This window comes from Pyrus communis, chromosome 8 (genome assembly GCF_041283825.1).
Source record: "Pyrus communis isolate YQ-2024b chromosome 8, ASM4128382v1, whole genome shotgun sequence".
NCBI classification, from domain to species: Eukaryota; Viridiplantae; Streptophyta; class Magnoliopsida; order Rosales; family Rosaceae; genus Pyrus; species Pyrus communis.
The window spans coordinates 19,561,176-19,585,076 of record NC_142572.1 but is presented as its reverse complement, the minus strand read 5'-3'; the positions used below and the strand labels follow the sequence as shown (position 1 = coordinate 19,585,076).

The window sequence follows — 23,901 nt, the reverse complement described above, 5'->3', positions numbered from 1 at the left end:
GTCATATCATAGAATACATAAGACTATTTACTAAAGATGTACAGGTAACCCCGGTAGCGGGGACAATATCGACAACAAATTGGATGGTATTTGAGAGTATTTCCCAAGAGAAAAGCAGGCATTGCAATTGAAAAGGCGAAAAGAGGCGAAAACTTACAAAAATCAGAGAGCTATCTTCGAACCAACTAACTATTAGTCTAGTGGAATCTCTCTCCCCTTTTCAAAGTATAAATTTCATGTTTATACTTTGGGGGCGAAGAAATCATATGGCGATGAAAGGTACACCGTTTTCATGAAAACGAACTGCGATTGATAAACAGTGAGATATATGTGTACCAAATCGAGCAAAAAGTTAGACATCAAATGTTCATGAAATACGGTGTAAAGATTTATCCCAAGAGGAATGATGTCAAAAACTCATGCCCTCTGATGTAGTAAGCATACCCTACTATACACCAGCTTTTGCCTAAACCAAAGGGAGTTGCTTCTCGTAACTTGCAAGTCCGCCGATGTGAGATACTTTATGCATATACAACCTCTCCGATGCCATCACATCAAGCCTTCTCTTTCGAAGCAGTTGGTATCAAATGATGCAGAGTTGCTGCCTGAACAACAGTGCTCGGGCTTCCATCCCTAACACGGATAGTCCCGGATTTCCTCTGATCAACGCCACTCTGTAAAAGTTGTCGTAATGGTCGAGGAAGGAGTCGCATCAGCCGTGTTGAGCTCACAAGCAAAATCACACCGACAATTATGAGTAACCTGTGGTAGAAAATAATTTGGAGTAAACTTCACAGAAAAATTCCATATTTCAGCACCTCAAACAACGTGAACAGAGTTTTTGCAAGTAGAGAATGAGAATGAGGAGGAGAATCAGTATAAATTCTACGCAATATGTATGCAAGCCAACAATATAATAACTCTGGACACCGTAAAGGGATTCAACCAAACTAAAAAAAGAAGTGTTGGGAAATTGATAGATTTCCTAAATGAATTTTTCATCTCACGAAAGTGCTAATCAGGTTTCCTAAATGAATCACGATAGCTGATGAATCATTCCACATACACCATACGTCAAAACCATCTGGTTTAGAGCAGTTCCACCGTGTCTAAGGCCCCCTAGGGCTATCCACTATTTAATCCACCCAGTGAACAGTAATTTCCCTTAATAAACAGTAACTGCCTTTTGCATCTTCACCCCTACACGAATAGCCCTGGCAATTGACAATAAAATATTAGTATATTTTTATTTATAAAATAATACAAAATAATTTTTTAATTTTTTTCCTTTTTCCTTTTTCCTATTCCTTTTCCTTTTCATTTTTTTCTAGAACACTCTTATATTTTTCCAGAACACTCTTCATTTGACCGGTTCCCTCACCTCACCTAGCCTTCTCTCTCATTTCCTTCACACACTCTCTCTCTCTCTCTCTCTCTCTACCGACGCAACCATTCCCCCTCATTTATGAAACCTCTCTCTCTCTTTAATCTCTCTCATTCTCTTTCTATAGCTCTGAGAGCTCTCATCCTTCCTCTTCTTCGAAACCAAACCAAATCAAACTAACAAACTCTAAAATCTCAATCCCCTGAATGAGAGGAACTCGAATATATCCTTGCATGCATCATCAGAGCACCATTTGGGTGATACACCATTGAAGCCGAGCTTCCATTGCTCAAACCCAGATGAGGTTATTGCCCTACTTCAATTGCTTGAGTTATTCTCTGGTTTTTGATGTGTTTCGAGTTGAAACCCTTGGGTTTAGTCTCTGCCATTTGTCTGTGAGTGTATCATCACCCTCGGCGACGAACTCCGGCCGGAGTTCGAAGCCTACTGGGTTTTAATTTTTTATTAATATTTTATATTTTTATATTGTGGCTGACATCAGGCATCCCCTTCGGGCGCTTAGGCCGGCACGAATCGCCGGGCCTCTCCCTCGAGCCCGCTCGTGCTCGCTTGCCAGCACACGTTGGGCTTCATCACTCAGGCTATATGGCCCTGTTCCTGCGCCTGTCCCTCGGGCTGGAGCACACGGTGGAACTGCTCTTAAAGAGTCCTCAGGCCCAAAACTAAGATTTTGAAAGCTTGAAATATTAAAAAAGCGAGCAAATAAGTCAGTATAGCTATCTTAATTTACCATCCAAGCATCAGTGAAAGACGAGCTGTTGGTGCTGAAGGCAATTTTTCACCCAAAGCAAGCATTCCAGCAAGAACACCAGTCACAATTGATGCCACAGCAGCACATGTAGACACTACTATTGCCCTCCCATGCTTTAAGCCCCAAGTCTGTCAAAAGATATAACTCATTAACAACGACAATAACTAACTTATGAAACTACAAATGCATTTCATGGGACCGACTTCAGTTTACGAGAACACATTGATATGAAACTATGAACTGAGTAAAGTATTCAACGCACCTGATAATAAAACCCTGTACCACTACAACATATGCTGATTATGACACATATCGGAACCAGTATGCTGTGGAAACCCTGCTCCAAGAATACAAATCCCATCTTCGATATTACAGATGCCATCCTGCAATAAGATGTGTGATAATTACATTATGATTTTAAACGTGGCTTGACAACAACAGCAGCTTCATGATTCAAGTCAACAATACTTAAACTATCTATCGTTTGTGACATAAAGTACACCCAACGGACATGCTCAACACATCATTGACATGTACTAGCATGCACAACTATAACTCTACATGCTTTTTAATAATTTCCCTCCTAGAATTGAAGGATGAGAGAGATGAATCTATATATGATAAGAAACATGTTAATGCATACTAGTGCTGGACGGAATCATACCCGAACAAAATGCCAGATTCCAAGCCACAGATAATTTCTTCAACAACTTCATATTCCATCTGTACCACAAGCATATATCAGTGAACTGGTAGTGGGTACCATACTCAAACACTAAAGATAGACGAAAATGAAGTAAACAGCTTACCAACTCCTGTTTTTTGCGTTGACGTCTGTAGATGCGTAGCCACCCATTAAGGAGGGCCTATTTAAAGATGCTTTGCAGGGTTAGAATCATTAGATTGCATAAATCCAAGTGTTCAACTATAAACATTAGATGATGCACGGCATAAGGTTAGGTACCTACAAACAAGAAGGCGACTACAATTGCCAACCATGGTAGATGAAACACAGATATTGCGGAAGCCTTTTGCTCCTCACCTCCGGCACCAACGCCTACAAATACAAAATCTAACACTGATCATTCTTAAAACAAAACACACGGTCAAAAGCTAGTAATGCAACAGTTCCCATCGAAGACAATTGAACTTCCAAGAATTATGAAGAACTTACGTTACCTATAGTGCCAATGCCTGCTAATGTAATCCCCATCCAGTCAACAGCATTCATCATTTCCTTCAGATAAAAATGGGAAAAGATTGAGAGAATCGCAAGTCCACACCCGGAAACTGGTTGTATGACAGACACCTGAAAATTACATCATCCAACATTCACCAAAATGTGGCATTCCATTAACTCCAACCACCAAATAGATGAACAAAATACAATAAAAATTACCCTAAAAACCGAAACTAAAAAAAATAATCGAAAAATCGGAACTTTCGAGTTGAAGCACTTACAGGTGCTAGGGACAATGCTCTCAACATTAGCAAAGCTCCAAATATATCCATCAGAAAACCTATCAGCCATGCTTTGTTCAAAGCATAAGCCCTGATCACCTGCAAACGCACAACACATAAAAAAAATTTGAAATTTTGTTGTAAATCCTGAAAAATCGGGAATTTGAAACGAACCCAATTCCCATTTGGAAATGAAATCCCGGAATTCAATTCCAAGATTACAAATTGGGATTCGAACAGCAATCACGGAATCGGAAAGGGCAAATTGGGCAGGCAAAAAATGAGGGATTATCTACCTTGAGCTTGAAAGAGAGAGGAGGAAGAATGACGGTGCCCTTCTTCTGAAGAATTTTGCCGATGTTATTTCCGGCCGTCGCCACCAGCGTTAGGAAGATCGACTCCCACATCCCTCTCTCTCTCTCTCTCTCTCTCTAAAACCAGTCAAAATTGAATCTTTGATTTTGTGTCGTTACTGTTTTGGGTTTGGGTTTAGATTTAAACAAGAAAAGATTAGTTGGGACATAACAGCAATACAGTTCTGGCAAACGCCAGGGGATTGAAGAAATAAGAATTAAATTACTGAACATGTGCGCTGGAGAGAGGGAGATTTTTATCTAATTATCTGTTTTACAATTAGTTGGGTAAATAATTTGTATTTGTTACCGTATCACATAGGATGAATTGAAGAGATTAAATAACATAGATTAAAGAAGTATGTGAAAAAGTAAAAGCGGTGTATGAATAGTGCCATTTATAAAAAATTGGAACCATTCGGATATTTTCAGTAAAGAACCCAGGATGAATTGTCATATAGAAACCCCAAGCCCCAAGTCAACAATCCTTCGTTTTTTTGAAGGGATGGGAAAAACACATTATTTTTCTCCTCATACATACTATTTTTTAGTTACGTTGTTTTTATTTGATTTATTCAATTTGATGGTAAAAAATAAAGAGCTATATGTGGAATCCAATTTTGTTGTTTTTTTTAATAAAACTAGTATATGAGCACACACAAAGTGTGTGAGAAATTTTTTTTTGTTTTTGTTTTTGAAATAGAAGGAGAGAGGAAGAGAGTGATAGAGAATGTGAGAAGTTTTTTGTTTTTAGTTAGAGATATGTTAGAATTACATGTAAGGTGATGCTTTTTTTAAAAAAAAACAAAATTTGGTTTTGTGAAATTACATTTATGCCCATATTTCTTATTCATGTTCTGTTTTAATTAGAAGGTTAAACTGATAATTTCAGAGGATTTTGGTTGACAATGAGTGTTTTATTAATTAGTAGAGATTTAATAAAATAAACTAATAGAGACAAGTGGTTCAAACTTGAGATTTCATTCACTAGTTGTAATAGAAATACCATTAAATTAAAAGTTAGTTCATATTTAAAATTACATTAAAGTGTTGGTTCCTTTGTAATTTAATGTCTGTGTGATATAATGAAAGGTCAACATGTCTTGAGTTCGACTTGCAACTGCATAATTCAGTATATCATAATTACTAAGCAGAAAACTACATTAAGTAAAATCCTTTTTATGTACATCTAAGGAATCGAATGCGGAACATCAAATGACTACAAGTCCTTTGCAAATTAAGCAAATTATTTGAGACAACGATAAAAGCAGCAGCTAATTACAGGCACTTTCTGGCCATATCATGTTCTTCATGAGACTGAATCTCTGGTTTGGTATTTGGTGGAGTTCCTTAAGAAAAGGACTAACCCAAACCCACCCACCAACTAGCAAAGTCTTTTTCTCATAAAAGCTTTCTTCTACTTGTTGCAGTCATTGTCAGCAACAAGAGTTTGGTTTTTGACACTTCAACCAACCATGAAGAAGTCACAAACTTCAATCCTCCAATTACCCATTTGTTATTGTTACTTTTCACTTCACAGTAATTTGATTCACTAGGTTTCAAAGTATTTTATTATAAACTAGTATAACTCACATGGAAGGGAATTTGAACTCGACTTTAAGGGTGCGAGCACACTGTTTTAGCTAACTGACTTAACTTACTTTTGCATTTTATTCGACGTGTTTGAGAATGCATTGATTCGCCGGGTTTCTTTGACAAGAAGATATTGTATTATAAACTAGTATAATCCACATCAAGGGGAATTTCAACTCAACTTTAAGGGTGCGAGCATACTGTCTTGGTCAAATGACTTAACTGACCTTTTCATTTTATTCAACATGTTTGAGAATGCATTGGTGTGCTTAATCTTTTTTTCCGATCCATCACTTGCACTTTCTTCTTCACGAACTAACACATATTTTTGTTTTACTGGTTAAGTTACACATTCAGAAGGATTCATTCAACATCGAACGATCTTTGACGAAAGAGCTTATTTAAGACTCGGGCCAAGAAAGCTAATCAGCAGACATCTTCTTGGAATCTCATTTTCTTGCTGTGATAATGGCAAGTTCTGTTGTTTTCTCAACTTATGCAGGCCGTATGCTTCGCGTTCCCTCTGGTCCATCAATGGCAGTTTCTTCAGCAAGCATTCTATATCTTCTTCAATCACCTTCAATTCTTTCTCAACCCACTTAATTTCCGGCCGCACAGGAGCAAATAATAATTTCGTTAACTCATCGATCTCCGTGCCAGTTATAGCATTGATATATTTCATTGAATTGTTTATAGGTACAGGTCTGTGATTATATACACTTTGAATACAATCCTAATATGGTAAATACAATCATACTTGAATGACTGAATCAATTCTGATCAAATAGAATAGGAAAGACAGCATAGCATATATCATAGTTGACTTTCATACGAAGGAGCCAATTGTGCAGTTGATGGAGCAGATTGTGTTGTTGACGAACTGATCTCCTTTGATGTAGGAGATTCCTTAACACGCCCCCGCAAGACGATGGCACCATCGGAGACACCGATCTTGGAACGAAGGAGATGGAAACGTGGACGTGGCAAAGATTTGGTGAGAGCGTCTGCAAGCTGATCAGTAATGGAGACATGAGAGACTTGAAGAAGACCACGAGTGACACGATCCCGTACAAACTGAAAATCAATATCGATATGTTTCATACGGGAATGTAGGACAGGATTAGCACAATAGAACATGGCTCCAATGTTATCACAAGAAACAACCGGTGTTGTGGGGAGAGAAATGCCAAGTTCACGCAGTAAGGACTGAATCCATATGAGTTCAGCAGTGGTGGCAGCAATGGCCTGATATTCGGCTTCGGTGGAGGAGCGAGAGACAGACCGCTGCTTTCGGGAGCTCCAAGAGATGAGATTTCCACCGAGATAGACAACATAGCCAGTCGTAGATTTGCGATCATCACGATCACCAGCCCAGTCAGCATCGGAAAAGGCATAGAGACAATGAGAGGGGCGACGACAGAGATGAAGGCCAAAGGAAATGGTACCCTTCAAGTAGCGAAGAAGACGCTTGAGTGCCTGCCAGTGAGTCTCGGAAGGAGAATGCATGAATTGAGAGAGCTTATTGACTGTGAAGGAAATGTCAGGGCGTGTAAGGCTGAGGTATTGAAGACCACCAACAAGACGACGGTAGGGAGTGGCATCCGTTGGGGAGGAGCCATCATGGAGCATGAGTGAGTGAGTGGTGGAGAGAGGCGTACTGACAGCCTTTGCACCATCCATCTTGGCATTGACAAGAAGATCATGAATGTACTTGTGCTGAGAGAGGAATAGGCCAGTGGCTGTGGGAAGGACTTCAACACCAAGAAAGTAATGTAAGGAGCCCAGGTCCTTGACGGAGAACCGAGTTGCCAACAGGTGAATGAACTTTGCTACAAGTGAGGAATCGTTTCCTGTAATAAGAAGATCATCAACATAAACCAAAAAATAAATTACAGCAGTCCCATTTTTCAAGAGAAAGAGTGAGGCATCAGAGATGGCATTGACAAAGCCATGGGAGAGCAGAAATGAGTGTAATTCCTTGTACCATGCCCGGGGAGCCTGTTTGAGGCCATATAGGGTTTTCCTCAATTTACACACATGAGATGGATGATTAGAGTCAACAAAACCAGGTGGTTGGACCATATAGACATTTTCACGGAGTGTGCCATGAAGGAAAGCATTGTTAACGTCCAACTGACGAATTGGCCACCCATGAGTCACGGCAAGATGCAAAACAATGCGTATGGTAGTAGGTTTGATCACCGGACTGAAAGTGTCTGAAAAATCAACACCAGGACGTTGGTGAAAACCCTTGGCAACTAAGCGTGCCTTGTACCTGTCAATAGTGCCATCAAGATGCCGTTTGATACGAAACACCCACTTACAACCAATAAGATTTTGAGAGGGAATGGAAGGAACGAGCTCCCATGTACCATTGCGAATTAACGCATTGAACTCATTGGACATTGCTTGTCGCCAAAGGGGATCCTTGACAGCCTGGGAGACACATGTCGGTTCAACTGAGGAGAGAATGGGATGTTTAGTAGCAGTCATAGCATACCGAGGATTGGGTTTGTGGATACCGGCTTTGGCACGGGTGATCATGGAATGATCGAGGAGCACAGGAGGTACCGGGGGGGGGGGGGTTGGGGGAGGGTGGGTTAGAGGATGGAAAGGTGACAACAGTCCTATGAGGGTTTCTAGTGTATGTATGAACGGGGTTGTTGGGAGGAGGTGGCTGGACTTGATCAGTTTGGGCTGGAGAATGTGGTGGGGTGAATATAGGTGCGGTAGAGGTAGGGACCAATGCGTGGTGATTGGGTGACGGTAAGAGAGGAGGGATAGCAGCAGCAATAGGGACCGGGGCAGCGGATGGTGACGGTTTTGAGACAGGGGCAGATTCTGATGATGATGATGATGTGACGTGTGGTGGCAGCGAAAAAGAAACAACCGACTCAATAGGCCTGGTGGGTAAGTGGACAGGAACATGAGTAACTGGAGAAAGAGAAGAGACCCAAGTGTGAGAGTTATCAACCGTGACATGGGGAGTGGAGGAAGGGAGGTTAGCAAGAGGAAAAGTGGACTCATCGAATTGAACATGCCGAGAGATAAAAAGTTTGTTGGAGGAAAGATCAAGACACTGAAAAGCACTTTGATTAGATGAGTAACCAAGGAAAACACAAGCACCCAAATGTACGAAGACGGGAGTAGTTGGGTTGTTCATCAAAGAGTTGAGTGAATGGGGAGAGATTATTAAGAATCGGAGTGGGCATACGATTGATAAGATAGGTAGCTGTTTTAAAGGCATAAGACCAATAGGTGAGAGGTAAAGAAGCTTGATGAAGAAGTGTGAGACCAGTTTCAACAATATGACGATGTCGTCGTTCGGCGACTCCATTGTGTTGAGGAGTGTGAGGTGGTGTAAGAAGATGGGTGATGCCATTGGATGAGAGAAAATGTTGGAGTTTGATAAATTCGCCCCTACCATCAGTGTATAATCTAGTGATTTTTCTTTTGAAGTAATTTTCAACAAGTGCTTTGAAGGTGACAAAAGTGGAAAACACATCAGATTTCTTTTTGAGAGGGTAGAGCCATATATATTTTGTAAAATGATCAACAAAGATAACATAGTAAGAAAAACCATCAATAGAAGAGTATGGAGCAGGGCCCCAAACATCACTATAAAGGAGGTCTAATGCACCATGACTGGTGAGAGACGAAGTACCAAACGGGAGACGATGGCTTTTATTACATAGACATGAATGACAAACAGACTTGAACAACTTGGAAGACACATTAATGGAAGACATACGAAGGACTTGTTGGAGAGTTTGATGGCTGGGGTGACCAAGACGATGATGCCAGAGGTTGGGAGAGACCACCACACCCACCATAGCTTGTGGTTGATAAAACGATTTAGGAGACCACTCGTACACATCATCCTTATTCGGGCCTCGAAGAAGAACTGCCCCCGTGCTCAGATCCTTGACATGAAAGAAATCAGGAAAAAGTTCAATCGAGGTATTATTTTGTTTATAAAATTTAGAGATAGAAATAATGTCTTTTTTTCATAGAAGGAACACATAGAACGTTTGATAAGCTGAAAGATTGGGAGGATGAGGAGGGTAAAGTGGTTGAACCGACATGTGTGATGCCCAAACCTGAACCATTACCAATAATTATTTCATCAGGACCATCATATATAGCTGCACCAGAGAGAGTGTTGACATTGGAGGTAACATGGTGAGAGGCACCAGAATCAAGCAACCATGTTGGAGAAGAGGTGGACCGGCCATGGGTGGTAGGATTGGCCACGAGCGGACTGGAAGGTCCAGATTGGAGTTGAGGGCAGCGTTTGGCACTATGACCTTGAGTGCCACACCATTGACAGAAACCACGATAACCTGTGTTGTTCATGTTGGTAGAGCGGCGACCATTGTCGGTGAAAGATTGTTGGATGGGCTTGTAGGAACTACGAGAATTGGTGGCAATGGAAGATGTGTGGGGGTGCTCAAACGAACCACGAGAAGGATTGCGAGAGAGAAAGGACCCACGGTTGGAGTTGGAGTTGTGAGAGCGGTAGCCACGATTTGAGGTGTGGAAGCGAGATGTCTGAGTGACATTGGCAGTGATCATTGGGGATACAACAACGGTATCATCACGCTTGAGAGCAGCTTCATGTTCAACCAGTTTGTCATGCAGGTTTTCAAAAGAGATTGAGGTGTCGCGGGAACGAACTACCGCAGCAATTTCCTTGAAGTCCGAGCCAACACCATTAAGAATGTAGAGGAGGAGATCATCATCAGAGAGGGGGACATCAATGATGGCAAGTTCATCTGCAATAACGCGGACTTCTTGTAGATACTCAGAGACAGGCTTGTTCTCACGACGCAGGAGAGTAAAGCGTTCTTTGAGACCAAGAACGCGGGCACGGGGTTTGCTAGCAAAGAGATGAAGAAGCTTGTCCCAAGCCTCCTTGGATGTCTTGGCAGAGACAATAAGGGAGATGACCTGCGGGGAGACGGAAGCAAGAATCGCATGAAGGAGAAGTTGATCTTGCCGAATCCAAAAGGTGCGAAGCACGGTTTGAGTGGTTGATGGGCAGAGATGAGAACCATCCACATAACCCATGAGGTCGTAGCCGTAAAGAAGGGCGGTGAACTGAGCACGCCAGGATGGGTAATTGGTGGGTATGAGTTTCACAGGTAATTGGGCTGTAGCGTTTATGGTGATCAAGGTGGGAGTAGTGGAGTTGAGGTCTGGTAGAGGGTTGGTTGTAGCGGCGTCAGTGGCCATGGATGAAGACAGGAAAGAGAGGGATCAACAAAAAATTGCTCGTTGGAGTTTTTGGGCTCGTGATACCATATAGAATTGATATATTTCATTGAATTGTTTATAGGTACAGGTCTGTGATTATATACACTTTGAATACAATCCTAATATGGTAAATACAATCATACTTGAATGACTGAATCAATTCTGATCAAATAGAATAGGAAAGACAGCATAGCATATATCATAGTTGACTTTCATACGAAGGAGCCAATTGTGCAGTTGATGGAGCAGATTGTGTTGTTGACGAACTGATCTCCTTTGATGTAGGAGATTCCTTAACACCAGTTTCCTACAATATTATGGCATGAATGAAACTATAAATCAGCAAAGAAACAAAGTTAATATTTTTCAACTTTTTTTGTGATGTGTTAGAATTATATGCATGTTACTCTGATTTGTTCCCGCAAGGACTTTTTCGAACTCAAAGCATCCCAAAACTTCCCCTCGAAAATAGCAGCAGCAGCAACATTAGCATTAGCTTTTGCATTAGAAATGGCTCCATCCCATTTTCGTTGCAATAGAATTGCCGTTCTTGATGCTATTTGGCATTTAAGTTCTTGGATCTGTCTTAGGCGGTAATGAACTATTTTTCTCTGATTAAGCGCATACCGCAATTGGTGATCCGACCACCAAGTCTGTTTCAATAGTCCAAAAGAAAAATCCAAATCCAAATTATAAGAAAGAACACAGGTATAATTGAATTGACAAGTTCTAATACAATTAATATGTAATGTTTATTCTTACATTTTCAGGAAGCATACGATAGTCGTTTTCCAATGAGGACAATGAACCCGCAGATACCTCCTTCTGGCTCACATTGATCTCTTTCAAGAGCTGCTTTTCCTCGGCCAAGTTGTTTGTTCCATGTACCATCCGGAAACTCAGTTTCTGAATCCATGTCCATAAATCCAACAAACTCAAAAGGCTTAACTAAGAAACAACTGGAAAAAAATGTACGTATATTATATATAATGAGTAACTCTTACATGCTTAGCTATGCCTTCTGCTGACAAGCCGGGGTGAGATTTATTTGCGCAACGTAGCAGAAATAGTTGCAGTATATTCATTTTCTCCCTCTCCAGGTTCAAACAGTCTCTGATCCCCGCTTTGTGCCTATTCCGATAGTAGTCCAACAGTGAACAGGCACAATACCGATCATACTGTTGAAGAAGTTTCAATAATATCACATCACACATTTCATTACATAAGAAAATGCAGAGTCGCATACGTTCATGCAAGTTGCAGATGGACCATTTTAACATACCTTCCTTCGGCTTATATTTTTTATCAGCTCAAGTTTATCTCGACTTGTCTTTACAACCACCTTCTCAGCCTCTTCAATTCTGGCTTTTAAATTTGTCTCTTCATCACCTTCTGGACACTGATTCCGATTCTCATACAAGCTCTCTTGCAAGCGAATGTCATCTCCTTCGCTTTCAAGCACCGGCGGTATTTGTGTCGAATTATCTTCCAGTTTTTCCATAGTGTTGGCTTTTCTTGATGGCTTAGCAAGGAGATGTTGATAAATACTGGTATACACTAATGGGATGCATAACACCTTATTAAACAATTTCACTTGAACCCCAAGCAAAGTAATTAGTCAACTGATTCCAAAACCTTATTAAACAATTCCTCTTCAATAATTTATTTTTCTAATGGGATGGAAATGGTGTGTAGCAGATCAGCAGGATTTGAAAAACATAAACAAAGCAATACGAATTGAGTCTCAATTCCAACTTGCAAGTAAAAGTCGTAATAAAAACAAGGCAAACTTCCCTATTCCCGTTGCATATCCCCATTATGTTACCCTCTCTCCTCACGTGACTTATGAAGTGAGGAGAGAGAGTAGCACGATGGGATATCCAATGGTGACACCATAGTCTTTCAATCGAAACGGGCGTTTAGAATAAGTTTTCCTTATTACAAGATCCAATACCGTTTTTTCTAGTTTTTCCCTTTAGGGGAGTGAATATTAGAAACCGAACATGTTATAATTTTCTTTGTTTGAGCCAATCAATTTGCAGCAATCGATGACACTAGTAACCATGAAAGATTATTGCTTACAGTGCTGAGGAAGATGAAATTTGATTAAGGTATTCGAAATGGGTGACCACAAGTGTAATAATAAAAGGATCCAATTAATACATAGAGGTTATTACCAATGAATGCAAAAACATTGCAAGAAATTGATGAATAACAGAAGAACTATAACATCATCCGTTTATATGTTGAGCGTGTCCAGGGAACCAGATTTTGTTGTTTCGGTGAACTATATGTTAAGACGGATTCATTATCCGCTTATCTTTGACGAAAATGCTTATTTGAGACTTGGCATAAGCAACAAAGTTTAGACACCTTGTCATCTCATTGTCTTGGTTTAGTACATCGTGGAGTTCCTCGTCTTGAGAGTAGGCTAAAACACCAGACCACTTAAAGTCATCATACCTCATCACTCTGTTGTTTTCTCAATGTAAGAATGCATTGTTGTGCTTCATATTTCCTCTGTTCCATCAATGGCAACTTCCCCTTCAAACGTTCTATATCTCTTTCAATGACCTTCAATTCTCTCTCGACTTCCTTAAAAATTGGCCCGCGCCGGAAGGCCAATTGTGATTTCGTTAATTCATCAACCTTCTCACGGCTTACCTGCAATATTGTGTCAAGAAATTAAATCAGCAAGTTAAACGAAACAAAAGTCAAAATTTTAACTACAAATTTGATGAGTTGGAATTATGTATGTTACTTTGATTTGTTCTTGTAACGCTTTTTTCGAACGCAAAGAATCCCAAATCCTTCCCTTGGGATTAGCAACAGCATTGGCAGCAGCATTAGCATTATCACTTGCATGACCAACTGGTTCATCCCATTGGCTTTGAAACAGAATTCCAGGTCTTGCGCTTTGCCATTTTATTTCCTCGATTTGTCTTAGTCGGTGTTGAATTATACTTCCCTGATTCATCACATACATACACTCATTGAAGGGCAACCACCATACCTGTTTCGATAGTCCAAAACCAAAAGTAAGACCAAATCGAAAAATAAAAGAAAAACAGAGGGTATTCCAAGAGAAAAATATTTCTTGTTTAATCTTACATCCACATAACGCGGAGTATAAAAATCCCTTCCCAATGAGGGAAATAAACCAGCACCCTCCTCCTGTCTAGCATTCATCTCCTTTAAAAGCTTATTTTCCTCCGCCAGACTGTTTGTTCCATGTCCCATTCGGAAATTCATTTTCTGCAGAATCCATGTCCACATTTCCATAAAATTCAAGACATGGTGGAAAAAATATAGTCAAGAAACATTTACATACCGCCACATGTGCATATATGTGATGAGTAACTCTTACATTTTTAGCTATCTCTTCTCGTGGCAAGACGGGCTTCATTGGTTTTCCTTGGTGAGCTTTTTTTGCATAACGAAGCAGAAATAGTTGCAGTATATTGATTTTCTCCCTCTCCGAGGACAAAGAGGAGGCGAGTCCCATTTCAATATCATTCAGGTTTTTCAACCGAGAGAGGGCGCAGCTCCGATCACACTGTCCACATAGTTTTGTATACGATGTTACACATTTTTCAATCATGATCATGTTTGATGATTCAGTTAGGAAATACAGTCACATACATTTATGCAGATTTAGCAGACCATTTAACATACCTTCCTTTGCGCGATATCTTCAATCAGTTCAAGTTTTTCTTGACTGATCTTTGCAGCCAGCTTCTCAGCCTCTTGAATTCTGCCTTTTAAATTTGGCTCTTCATCAGCAGCATCATTTATAAGTCCATCAACTTGTGAACCCTGATTCCGATTTTCATACAAGTTCTCTTTGTCTCGTTCGCTTTGAAGTACCAGCGCTGTTTGTGTAGAATTAGCTTCCAGTTCCTCCATAGTGCTAGAAACTTTAGTCTGACTTAGGAAGGAGATGCTGGTAATACTGGCATCGGCTGTCCTTTTAATATTAAGCCAAACTTGCATCCCACGCAAATAAGGTCAAATGATTCCAAAATCTTATTAAAAAATCATGTTCAATAATTTATTTTTTATTGGGGCGCCATTGTCAAATTAAGCTTAGTGAAATGAACTAGTCTGCCAGATGTGCAGTATTTGAAATAGATAATATGAATTCTGAAAATTATGTTTCGAAAATATTGAGATTGTTCTGATTCTGAATAATCCGTAAATTCGGAAGTTCGAAAATTTGCAACTGTAAATTTTGAAATGGAAACTAGAAGCCTCGTTTTTTATCCGATCCGTCTAAAATTCAACCTTAGTTCTCAATCAACTATTTGGTACCGTTAAGGTTTATGTTATGAAATTATGATGATTGAGTTGAGTTCGTTTAAGTGATGACGTGTCATGGGCTGGCCCAACTTTTTTGCTTACATGGGATCATATACTAACAAAAATCTATTAAATTTAACAAAATAAAAGGTAAATTATGTTTCAAAGAAGTTCCCAAAATAATCTCGGCTGATCTTTTTCAACTCCAGCGCTTCTTGAGGAAATTAAAATCCAATGCAGTCAATTTTCTGTAAAGTACGAACATCATTTTTCATATAAACTATTAGCAGAAAAGAACCTAGAAACACAACACACGAAAATGATCGAAGAAGCCTTGTTTGCACTTTGCAATCTTGGTTGATATTAGTTGCTTCGAAACGAAAAGAAATTTTGCAGTCTAGGACTAAACATTCGAAGGGAAAAATGTCCTCTGTTGATGTTCCACTTGTTTGGTTGAAATGGTTTAACACTCCAATTAATTGCGTAACGTCTAATTGCAGTTTCATCTAAAATGGAGTTCACACATTGAACAAAGGAATTTTGGTAGTGTCCAAATGTCGCCGTGATTGCTTACAGTGTTGATATGCAAGGTTAGTAAGAACTAAGAAGAACCATTTCATAATGGTACTAAAGTCAAGGAAGATGAAATTTGATAACTAAGGTATTCGAAAATGGTGATCTCGAGTATACAACACAGATTGAGTACAAATACTTCGCCAATGACTGCAAAAATATTGCAAGAGATTGTTGAAGAGAAGATTTCTAACACTGTGATGAGTAAATTGCATCCATAACAATGCCTTTGGTTTATCGCAACACCATAGTTTTAATGGAGTCATTTAACCTCCGATGATATCTCTGTTAATTTCTTGGTTGCCGAAGGCAGGCAACGCCTCATCTTTCCTATGATCCATCAACGTCAAATTTTTCTTCAAGCATTCTATATCTCTTTCAATGGCCTTCAATTCTCTCTCAACTTTCTTAATTTTTGGCCGCACGGCCAATAGTGATTTTGTTACTTCATCAACCTTCTGACCACTTACCTACAATGTTGTGTCAAGAAATTAATCAGCAAAGTTATAGGAAACAAACTTCAAAGTTTTAACTTTACTCTATTTGATGAGTTAGAATTATGTATATACATGACTTTGATTTGTTCTTGTAATGCTTTTTTCGAACTCAAAGAATCCCAAATCCTTCTCTTGGGATTAGCAATAGCATTGGCAGCAGCATTAGCATTATCACCTACATAACCATTTGGTTCATGTTGGTATTCTAAAGTTTACTAACTCAATACCAAAATATGTGGGTGAAAAGTTTACAAACTCTATCACACCTCTCACTTTCACTCTCAATAAAATTGGACAAAGAAATAGAGAAAGGAGGGAAGCAACAAGCTTTGGTAAAACACTTGCACTTAGATATATGAAAAGAGAGTTTACAAACTCAATAGCTTACAAGCTGAAATTAAATGAATGGGAAATGGGATTTGGATGGGATGCTCTAAAGCTTAGCAAGATGGCCTATTTATACAAAACAGAAATTAATAAACAATGCAACAACACATGCAATGAATGGGGTGTTTAACATCTTTACACCCTTTAAAACACATGCAGGAACTTTGGACAGTCTAGCACACATATGCAGCTATCTTTCCAGCTTGCAATCAACACTCTTTCGGCTAATACATCACATGGCAGCACACTGCTGTCTTGTAATCAGCTTTCGGCTAACAGATGGAGGGAGCAATGATTTTTGTAGTTGCTGGAAACAACCTGGAAAGAAACTAACAGCTTGCTTTAACCATTAACAACCTGTTTTGATTTGATTTTCCAACAGTTCATCCCATTGGCGTTGAAATAGAATTCCCGGTCTTGCGCTTTTCCATTTAAGTTCTTGGATATGTCTTGGCGGTTTCGAACTATACTTCTCTGATTCTCACATAATAAAACTCGTCGAGAGGCAAGTGCCAAGTCTGTTACAATATTTCATTCGTAAAAGCAATCCCAAGGTTAAGAAAAATGCACGGGCTATCCTAAGAGAACTAAATATTTCATGTTTAATCTTACATCTACATAAGGCGGAGTATAACAATGCCCTTCCAATGATGAAAATGAATCAACACCCTCTTTCTGTCTCACATTCATCTGTTTCAAAAGCTGTTTTTCCTCCGCCCAACTGTTTGTTCCATGTCCCATCAAGAAATTCATTTTCTGCGGAAGCCGTATGCACATTTCCAACAAAACCAACGGATCAAAACGCTTAGAGAGAGAAAAAAAGAAAAATATTCTAGGAAATATGACAAAACATTTAGCCGTTCCATGTTTAGCTATCTCGTCTGCTGATAAGAAGGGCTTCATAGGTTTTCCTTGGTAAGCTTTTTCTGCAGAATGGAGCAGAAATAGTTGCAGTATATTCATTTTCTCCCTCGCCGCAGACAAAAGGGATCCGAGTCCCATTTCACGATCTTTTAGGGATTCCAACCGAGAAAGGGTGCATGCCCTATCACACTGTTGACATAAATTTTGAATAAGATCGATCTTTACATATTTCATTTATGAATCATGACCACGTTTGATGATAGAAGTTGACACCAGAACAACAACTCAGAAGTAATAATTAGGAAATGCAGTCTAAATTCATACAGATTTTTGCAGACCATTTATCATACCGTCCTTTTCACTATATCTTCATTCAGCTCAAGTCTATCTTGACTGATCTTTTCAGCCAGCTTCTCAACCTCGTGAATTCTGCCTTTTAAATCTGTCTTTTCATCAGCAGCAGCATCAACTTCCAAACCCCAATTCCAGTTATCGTGTAAGTCCTCTTGCAAGCTATTGTTGTCTCGTTTAGCTTCCAATTCCTCCATGGTGCTTTGCCTGATGTGATACAAAGGAATAAGCAAATCACACTATATACAAATGAAAAGAATGAATGGGTTTATGCACTGGCATAAAGGTAAAAATCAAGAAACGAAGAGGATGCGAGAGTAGATCGTCAACATTAACAGATGAAACACAGGTCTTTAAGTTCGACTTGCACCCGAATGGATCAGCGTCACAAATTAAAATAAAAACAAGGAAAGGACCATTAGTACGTTACCTTCAATATCCAGATAATCAGGTGCTGCAAATGATTGAGACAAAGACAATTTGAGTTTGACTTAGGAAGGAGATGCTGATACGAGGGTTAAGCTGTCCTATTAATAATTATAGCAAAAACCAAAATATAAATACACACTAATGGGATGTATAAAACCTTATTAAACAACTCCCCTTGCATCCCAAGCAAATTAAGTCAACAGATTGCAAAACCTAATTAAATAATTCCCCTTGCATCCCAAGCAAATTAAGTAAACAGATTCCAAACCCTCATTAAACAATTCCTGTTCAATAATTTTTTTCTTGGGTTGGCATTGTCGGATGAAGCTGGGTAAATGGGCACGGCATGTGCGATAAGTGCACAATTTGAAAAACATTTAGAAAAAGAGAGAAAAATATGGTCTTAGTCTTTGAGAATAATTCAATTGAAAGAAATACATTCTCTTGGTTCCAAGTTCAAATAGCAGTTTAACTTTTTTTGGTTGAAATGGTTAAAAGTTAGGAGCCAGATCCCATTTTGTAAGATCGGATACCGGTTTATCGACCGGCACATACTATTGGTTACTTAGTTGTATCTGATTTCGTTATATCAGGTCGATCAGCTGTACCTGATCCCATGAACCGGAATAGCGCTTCATAAAGATTTTCATCCCGAATGATTTCTGCCCAACCCGTCTTGAGTCTTTGTCTTTTGATTTGTTCAATCCAATGACAATAAAAAAAAAAGGAGTGTGCAAGAGGTGAAAATGACGTGTATAAATCATTTCCTATTTCAAGGTTTAAATAAAACTGTACTAAAAAGAACTTGGATTATTGTTACTAGAAAAATAAAAAAAGAACTTGGATTGTATTTTCACTGCCTCAACAATGGACTTTCAATGATGTTGAAAACAAACAAAAGAAAATGGGTGGGCAGAACATTTCTTCAACCAATGTTGCTACAATACAACCGTGAATCTTGGTGCATAAATGCCGACGGTCTAACAGTACAATTGCTTACAGTACTGACACAAGGTAACTTTAAGAACTAATTAATTGAACCATTTCAATTTACAGATTCAAGGAAGATATAGAATTCGACGTTCTTCAACCTCTGCTGATCCTTGACGAAAGAGCTTATTTGAGACTTGGGGCTAAGCAACTAATTTCAGACACCTTCCTGTCATCACATTTTCTTGTACCTCACCACTCTGTTGTTTTTTCTCAGTTTAAGAATGCATCAGTATGCTTCATCTTTCCTATGATCCATCAATGGTAATTACTCCTTCAAGCATTTTATATCCCTTTCAATGGCCTTCAATTCTTTCTCAACTTTCCTAACTTTTGGCCGCACTCCCGTTAGTGATTTGGTTAATTCTTCAATCTTCTCACCAGTTACCTGCAATATTGTGTCAAGAAATTCAATCAGCAAGTTAAACGAAACAGAGTTTGAATTTTCACCTACTCTATTTGATCAGTAAGAATTGTGTATGATACTTTTGAGTTGTTCTTGTAATGCTTTTTTCGAACTCAAAGAATCACAAATCATTCTCTTTTCATTGGCCATAGCATTGGCAGCAGCATTAGCATTAACACCTGCTTCATTGGCAGTGGCTTCATCCCATTGCCTTTCAAAGAGCATTCCCGGTCTCGCGCTTTTCCATTTAAGTTCTTGGCAATATGGGAAGTACTATAATTACTTACAAATACATGCAAGGTCACTCATTTTCTGATGTAGGATTCACTCTCAACACGCCCTCTCACATGTGGCCGTTAGGCTTTAGACACGAGACAAACTGCTCTGATACCATGAAGAAAGTTGAGGTTCCACCTAAAACCCTTTTTTTTTTTCAGTCAAATATGGAGAGTAGCCTAATTACTTATAAGCACATGCAAAATCTCTTATTTTCCCACCGTGAAATTCACTCTCAACAAGACCGTCATATCAACATTAATAGATAAAACACATGTCTTAAATTCGACTGGCACCGAATGAATCAGCGCATTAACATAAAAACAAGGAAAGGGACATTTGTACATTACCACATTACCTTGAATATCCAGATATTTTTTTCTTGGGGAGGCCTTGTCAAATTAAGCTGCGTAAAATATGGTCCATTCTGCGGGATCAGATACCAACTGATCGACTGGCACACACTACTGGTAGTGGTTGTTTGGCTATATCTGATGTTTTCTTCGGTAGATTAGCTGTATTTGATCCCACAAAAAAAAATTAAAATAAAAAAATAAAAAAATAAAAAAACCACGCATCTGAACGATTTTTATGGAGTGAGTGATTTTTGCACACCTTGACCCTCTTAATTATAGCCTTTGATTCTCTTTTGATTTGTGCGGTCCAATGGCAATAAAAAAAATCGCGATATGCAGTGTGTAGAAATCATTTCCCTTTTCATGGTTTTAATAATTTTCTAACTTAGTAACTGTAATTAAAAAGAACTTGGATTATATTTTCCGAACCTAAACAATGGAGTTTTGGTGTGTTGAAAACAAACCAAATAATATGGGTGGGCAGAACAGTTCTTCAACCAATGTTTATTTTACACAACTGTGAATCTTTATGTTCAATTTAAGAATACATGGACATGATCACTCTGTTGGTTTTTCAATTTAAGAATGCATTGGTATGCTTCATCTTTCCTCTGATCAATCAATGGCAATTTCTTCTCCAAGATTTCGATATCTCTTTCAATGGTCTTCAATTCTCTCTCAACTTTCCTAACTTTTGGCCGCACAGCTGTTAGTGATTTCGTTAACTCTTCTATCTTTTCACCAGTTACCTGCAATATTGTGTCAAGAAATTAAATTAGCAAGTTAAAAGAAACAAAGTTCGAACTTTTAGCTACTCTATTCGATGAGTTAGAATTGTTATGTGCTTTACCTTGATTTGCTCTTGTAACGCTTTCTTCGAACTCAAAGAATCCCAAATCCTGGCAGTGGCAATAGCATTGGCAGCAGCATTAGCATCAGCATTAGGATTTGCACTAGCTCTTGCTTCAGCAATGGCTTCATCCCATTGCCTTTCAAATACTATTCCTGGTCTATCGCCTTGCCATTGAAGTTCTTGTATTTGTCTTCCTTGCCATTGAAGTTCTTGGATTTGTCTTAGGCGGTGATGCATTATACTTCTCTGATTCCTCAGATATTGTACAGCAGAGAGATGACGCAAGTAATAAGTCTGTTTCGGTAATCCAAACGACAAAAATCAAATCTAAAGAAAAAGAAAAACTTGGTGTATAGTAGACTAATTAACTCTGAGGAACTTAATATTACTTGTTTAATCTTACAGTTACAAGAGGCGGAGGTATATAATAATAATAATCCCTTCCCAATGGCGAAAATGAACCAGCAGTATCCTCCTTCCGTCTCACATTCATCTCTTTTACAAGCTGCTTTTCGTCAGCCAAACTGTTTGTTCCATGTACCATCCGGAAATTCATTTTCTGCAGAATCCATGTTCACATTTCCAACGAACTCAAAAGGCTGTATTATCAAGAACATTGACATACCGGCGAGTGTGCATGTATAATAAGGAAAACTTACATGCTTAGATATTTCTTCTCGTGGCATGAAGGGCTTCTCCGGTTTTCCTTGGGGAGCTTTGTTTGTTAAACGAAGCAGAAATAGTTGCAGTATATTCATTTTCTCCCTCTCCACGGCCAACCTGGATTTGAGTCCCTTTTCATTCAGGTCTTCCAACCGAAAAAGGACACTGCTCCTATCACACTGTTGACAATATTTTCAATAAAATGTCAGATATGGTGTTTGATGATTGAATTAGGAAATGCAGTCACATATATATTATATATTCATATAGAATTTTCGGACCATTTCGCATACCTTCCTTTTCTCTATATCTTCATTCAGCTCAATTTTATCTTGACAGATCTTTGCAGCCAGCTTCTCGACCTCTTGAATTCTGCCTTTAATAGTTATCTCTTCACCCACAACATCAACTTCTAAACCACGATTCCAGTTTTCATGCACGTCCTCTTGCGAGCGATTGATTTCTCTGTTAGCTTCCAGTTCCTCCATAGTGTTGACCTTGCCTGATGTGATGCAAAGGAAAGAGTAAAATGAAGAAACAAAAGGATGTGAAAGTATACCGTCAACATTAATAGATGAAATACAGGTTTTGTGCCTGGCACCCGAATGCATCAGCGTACCAAATTACCAGGAAAACGGCGAAACCATTTATACATTACCTTCAAACGTACAGATATTTAGACACTGCAACTGATTGAGACAAAGATAATTTGACTCAGTAAGGAGATGGTGGTAAACTATTAAGCTCTCCTATTAATATTCAGCCGATTTTTCTTGCACCCCACGCAAATTTAGTCAACTGATTCTAAAAACCTTATTAAACAAATTAAGCTGAGTAAATTAATGGACATGGCGTGTGCCAGAAGTGTTGGAATTTTTTAGGGTATTTCAAAATACAAAGTCAATTGCCACTTAGTACTGCCACTCACTACTACGGTCTGGTGATATTTCTCTTCACTTGAAAGTAAGAGATCTTATGTTCGAATCTTGTGTATGGCGAATTAGATATCAAATTAGGTTGTCCATTGTGTGACTTAGCCGAACTCCCCCTCTCCTTAATGTACTAAAAAAAATTGCCACTTAATACTACGTTCTAGTGGTATTTCTCTTCACTTGTAAATGAGAGGTCTTAGGTTCGATTTTCGCTAAAGGCGAGTTTGAATCACATTCTTGCTAGCCCATTGTGAAGCTAAGCTCACCCCCTCTCCCTTAGTGTAGATACTATTGTTTTTTTCCAAAAAAAAAAAAAGTAAAATTGCCAAATTTTAGATTAGAAATATAATTCTAGCCAACTATTACAAATTATTATAAATCTAACTAAACTTAATATGAAAATACTACAATACCCTTTCTTAACTAAAATATTTGCAAACCTATATCCTTTCTATCTATTCATGGCTTTAGTCCAGAACAGTCATAGGCGGGCGGTTAGATTGGGCGGGCAGTCATGCTCTGAGCAGCAGATGACCAGAACACAGTTATAGGCTTGAGGCGGCTCACATCATTGTAGACGATTGAAGGTTTTACTCATCGAGATCAATATGATTGGCGGTAAAGGAAAAGCCAGACAATTGCTTTCCAAAGTATTCAACCATATCGTTCATATGATAGAATTAACACATGTAGTCCTAACGGACTGGATACTTATTCTCTTTCTAATCTCAGCATAAGCTGATTAAGGTAGGCATATTATTTCCAAAAACCCATTTATATTTTGACGAATCCAACTCGGAGCATCTGTACAGGGAAGATGGACTTCTTGACAATTAATATGCCCCTTTAATGGAGATGGTCGACACTATTAAATGGAAAATGCATTCTTCTGCATAAGAGACTCCCTCAGCTTAAAAGGAGAACATAATTTTTAATTGACAGGTAATATAATCAGGACATCAATGCCGAGCTCTTCCTCAAGTTTAACAACCTTGTTAATTTCCTCCTTGATGGCTTTGATATATTCCTCCTCAGAAATCCTGTGAAAAAAAAAAAAAAAAAAGAAGAGAATTTTGATACATAGTCAAAATTTGGACCATGAATAGATGGAGATGATATATTTTTGTAATTAATTTAGTTTAAAAAGGGTATTGTAGTACTTTCACGTCAAATTTTGGTTAGAATTATAAAAAGTAATAATGGTTG

The 23,901-nt window shown here is 38.8% G+C and overlaps 5 protein-coding genes across 7 annotated transcripts; all 5 read right to left on the bottom strand.

Moving 5' to 3' along the window:
• Window positions 1-287: 287 nt before the first annotated feature.
• On the bottom strand, window positions 288-4,208 carry LOC137717709 (putative magnesium transporter NIPA9). Of its 2 annotated transcripts, XM_068457160.2 has the most exons (9): window positions 3,914-4,208; window positions 3,618-3,716; window positions 3,336-3,465; window positions 3,125-3,213; window positions 2,966-3,022; window positions 2,821-2,879; window positions 2,419-2,539; window positions 2,136-2,284; window positions 288-762 (listed from the first exon to the last, which is right to left on the bottom strand). In XM_068457160.2, exons 1-9 carry the CDS (start codon window positions 4,022-4,024, stop codon window positions 555-557), a joined length of 1,023 nt encoding a protein of 340 aa, XP_068313261.2. In that variant the 5' UTR covers window positions 4,025-4,208; the 3' UTR covers window positions 288-554. The 2 variants fall into 2 exon arrangements, with proteins under 2 accessions (XP_068313261.2, XP_088554933.1); XM_088698807.1 differs by lacking the exon at window positions 3,618-3,716 and having other exon boundaries at window positions 3,914-4,155.
• Window positions 4,209-5,960: 1,752 nt separating this feature from the next.
• Window positions 5,961-12,320, bottom strand: LOC148695282 (uncharacterized). Its single transcript, XM_088698348.1, has 5 exons — window positions 12,102-12,320; window positions 11,824-11,997; window positions 11,582-11,725; window positions 11,222-11,472; window positions 5,961-6,222 (listed from the first exon to the last, which is right to left on the bottom strand). The coding sequence occupies exons 1-5, from the start codon at window positions 12,318-12,320 to the stop codon at window positions 5,961-5,963; spliced, it is 1,050 nt and encodes a 349-aa protein (XP_088554474.1).
• A 956-nt stretch (window positions 12,321-13,276) lies between these two features.
• On the bottom strand, window positions 13,277-14,725 carry LOC148695281 (uncharacterized). Its single transcript, XM_088698347.1, has 5 exons — window positions 14,495-14,725; window positions 14,187-14,375; window positions 13,931-14,074; window positions 13,581-13,832; window positions 13,277-13,483 (listed from the first exon to the last, which is right to left on the bottom strand). The coding sequence occupies exons 1-5, from the start codon at window positions 14,723-14,725 to the stop codon at window positions 13,277-13,279; spliced, it is 1,023 nt and encodes a 340-aa protein (XP_088554473.1).
• Window positions 14,726-15,907: 1,182 nt separating this feature from the next.
• On the bottom strand, window positions 15,908-18,117 carry LOC148695280 (proton pump-interactor BIP103-like). The gene is made up of 5 exons (XM_088698346.1): window positions 17,790-18,117; window positions 17,422-17,628; window positions 17,211-17,331; window positions 16,266-16,363; window positions 15,908-16,161 (listed from the first exon to the last, which is right to left on the bottom strand). Exons 1-5 carry the CDS (start codon window positions 17,985-17,987, stop codon window positions 15,958-15,960), a joined length of 828 nt encoding a protein of 275 aa, XP_088554472.1. The 5' UTR covers window positions 17,988-18,117; the 3' UTR covers window positions 15,908-15,957.
• A 2,559-nt stretch (window positions 18,118-20,676) lies between these two features.
• LOC137718133 (uncharacterized) lies at window positions 20,677-22,471 on the bottom strand. Of its 2 annotated transcripts, XM_088699055.1 has the most exons (6): window positions 22,422-22,471; window positions 22,057-22,265; window positions 21,760-21,942; window positions 21,504-21,659; window positions 21,098-21,394; window positions 20,677-20,996 (listed from the first exon to the last, which is right to left on the bottom strand). In XM_088699055.1, exons 2-6 carry the CDS (start codon window positions 22,249-22,251, stop codon window positions 20,781-20,783), a joined length of 1,047 nt encoding a protein of 348 aa, XP_088555181.1. In that variant the 5' UTR covers window positions 22,252-22,265; window positions 22,422-22,471; the 3' UTR covers window positions 20,677-20,780. The 2 variants fall into 2 exon arrangements, with proteins under 2 accessions (XP_088555181.1, XP_088555180.1); XM_088699054.1 differs by lacking the exon at window positions 22,422-22,471 and having other exon boundaries at window positions 22,057-22,399.
• Between the last annotated feature and the right edge of the window lie 1,430 nt (window positions 22,472-23,901).

Excerpts from the sequence above, each read along its gene's own strand:
- LOC148695281 (XM_088698347.1), bottom strand. The coding sequence starts at position 14,725 with ATGGAGGAACTGGAAGCTAATTCTACACAAACAGCGCTGGTACTTCAA. Across the intron at positions 14,376-14,494 it reads AAGATATCGCGCAAAGGAAG|TGTGATCGGAGCTGCGCCCT; the intron begins GTATGTTAAATG and ends CTATGTGGACAG. Across the intron at positions 13,484-13,580 it reads CGTTACAAGAACAAATCAAA|GTAAGCCGTGAGAAGGTTGA; the intron begins GTAACATACATA and ends ACAATATTGCAG.
- LOC137717709 (XM_068457160.2), bottom strand. The coding sequence starts at position 4,024 with ATGTGGGAGTCGATCTTCCTAACGCTGGTGGCGACGGCCGGAAATAAC. Across the intron at positions 3,466-3,617 it reads GAGCATTGTCCCTAGCACCT|GTGTCTGTCATACAACCAGT; the intron begins GTAAGTGCTTCA and ends TGTAATTTTCAG. Across the intron at positions 2,540-2,820 it reads GAATCTGGCATTTTGTTCGG|GATGGCATCTGTAATATCGA; the intron begins GTATGATTCCGT and ends ATCTTATTGCAG.
- LOC148695280 (XM_088698346.1), bottom strand. The coding sequence starts at position 17,987 with ATGGAGGAATTGGAAGCTAAACGAGACAACAATAGCTTGCAAGAGGAC. Across the intron at positions 17,332-17,421 it reads ATGGAACGGCTAAATGTTTT|AAAATGAATTTCTTGATGGG; the intron begins GTCATATTTCCT and ends CGGCTTCCGCAG. Across the intron at positions 16,364-17,210 it reads TTCATCATTGGAAGGGCATT|GTGATAATGCTAATGCTGCT; the intron begins GTTATACTCCGC and ends ATGGTTATGTAG.
- LOC148695282 (XM_088698348.1), bottom strand. The coding sequence starts at position 12,320 with ATGGAAAAACTGGAAGATAATTCGACACAAATACCGCCGGTGCTTGAA. Across the intron at positions 11,726-11,823 it reads CAGAAGGCATAGCTAAGCAT|AAACTGAGTTTCCGGATGGT; the intron begins GTAAGAGTTACT and ends ACATGGATTCAG. Across the intron at positions 6,223-11,221 it reads CGGGAACAAATCAGAGTAAC|TGGCACGGAGATCGATGAGT; the intron begins ATGCATATAATT and ends CAATGCTATAAC.
- LOC137718133 (XM_088699054.1), bottom strand. The coding sequence starts at position 22,374 with ATGCATTCGGGTGCCAGGCACAAAACCTGTATTTCATCTATTAATGTT. Across the intron at positions 21,395-21,503 it reads TACCTCCGCCTCTTGTAACT|ACTTATTACTTGCGTCATCT; the intron begins GTAAGATTAAAC and ends TTACCGAAACAG. Across the intron at positions 20,997-21,097 it reads CGTTACAAGAGCAAATCAAG|GTAACTGGTGAAAAGATAGA; the intron begins GTAAAGCACATA and ends ACAATATTGCAG.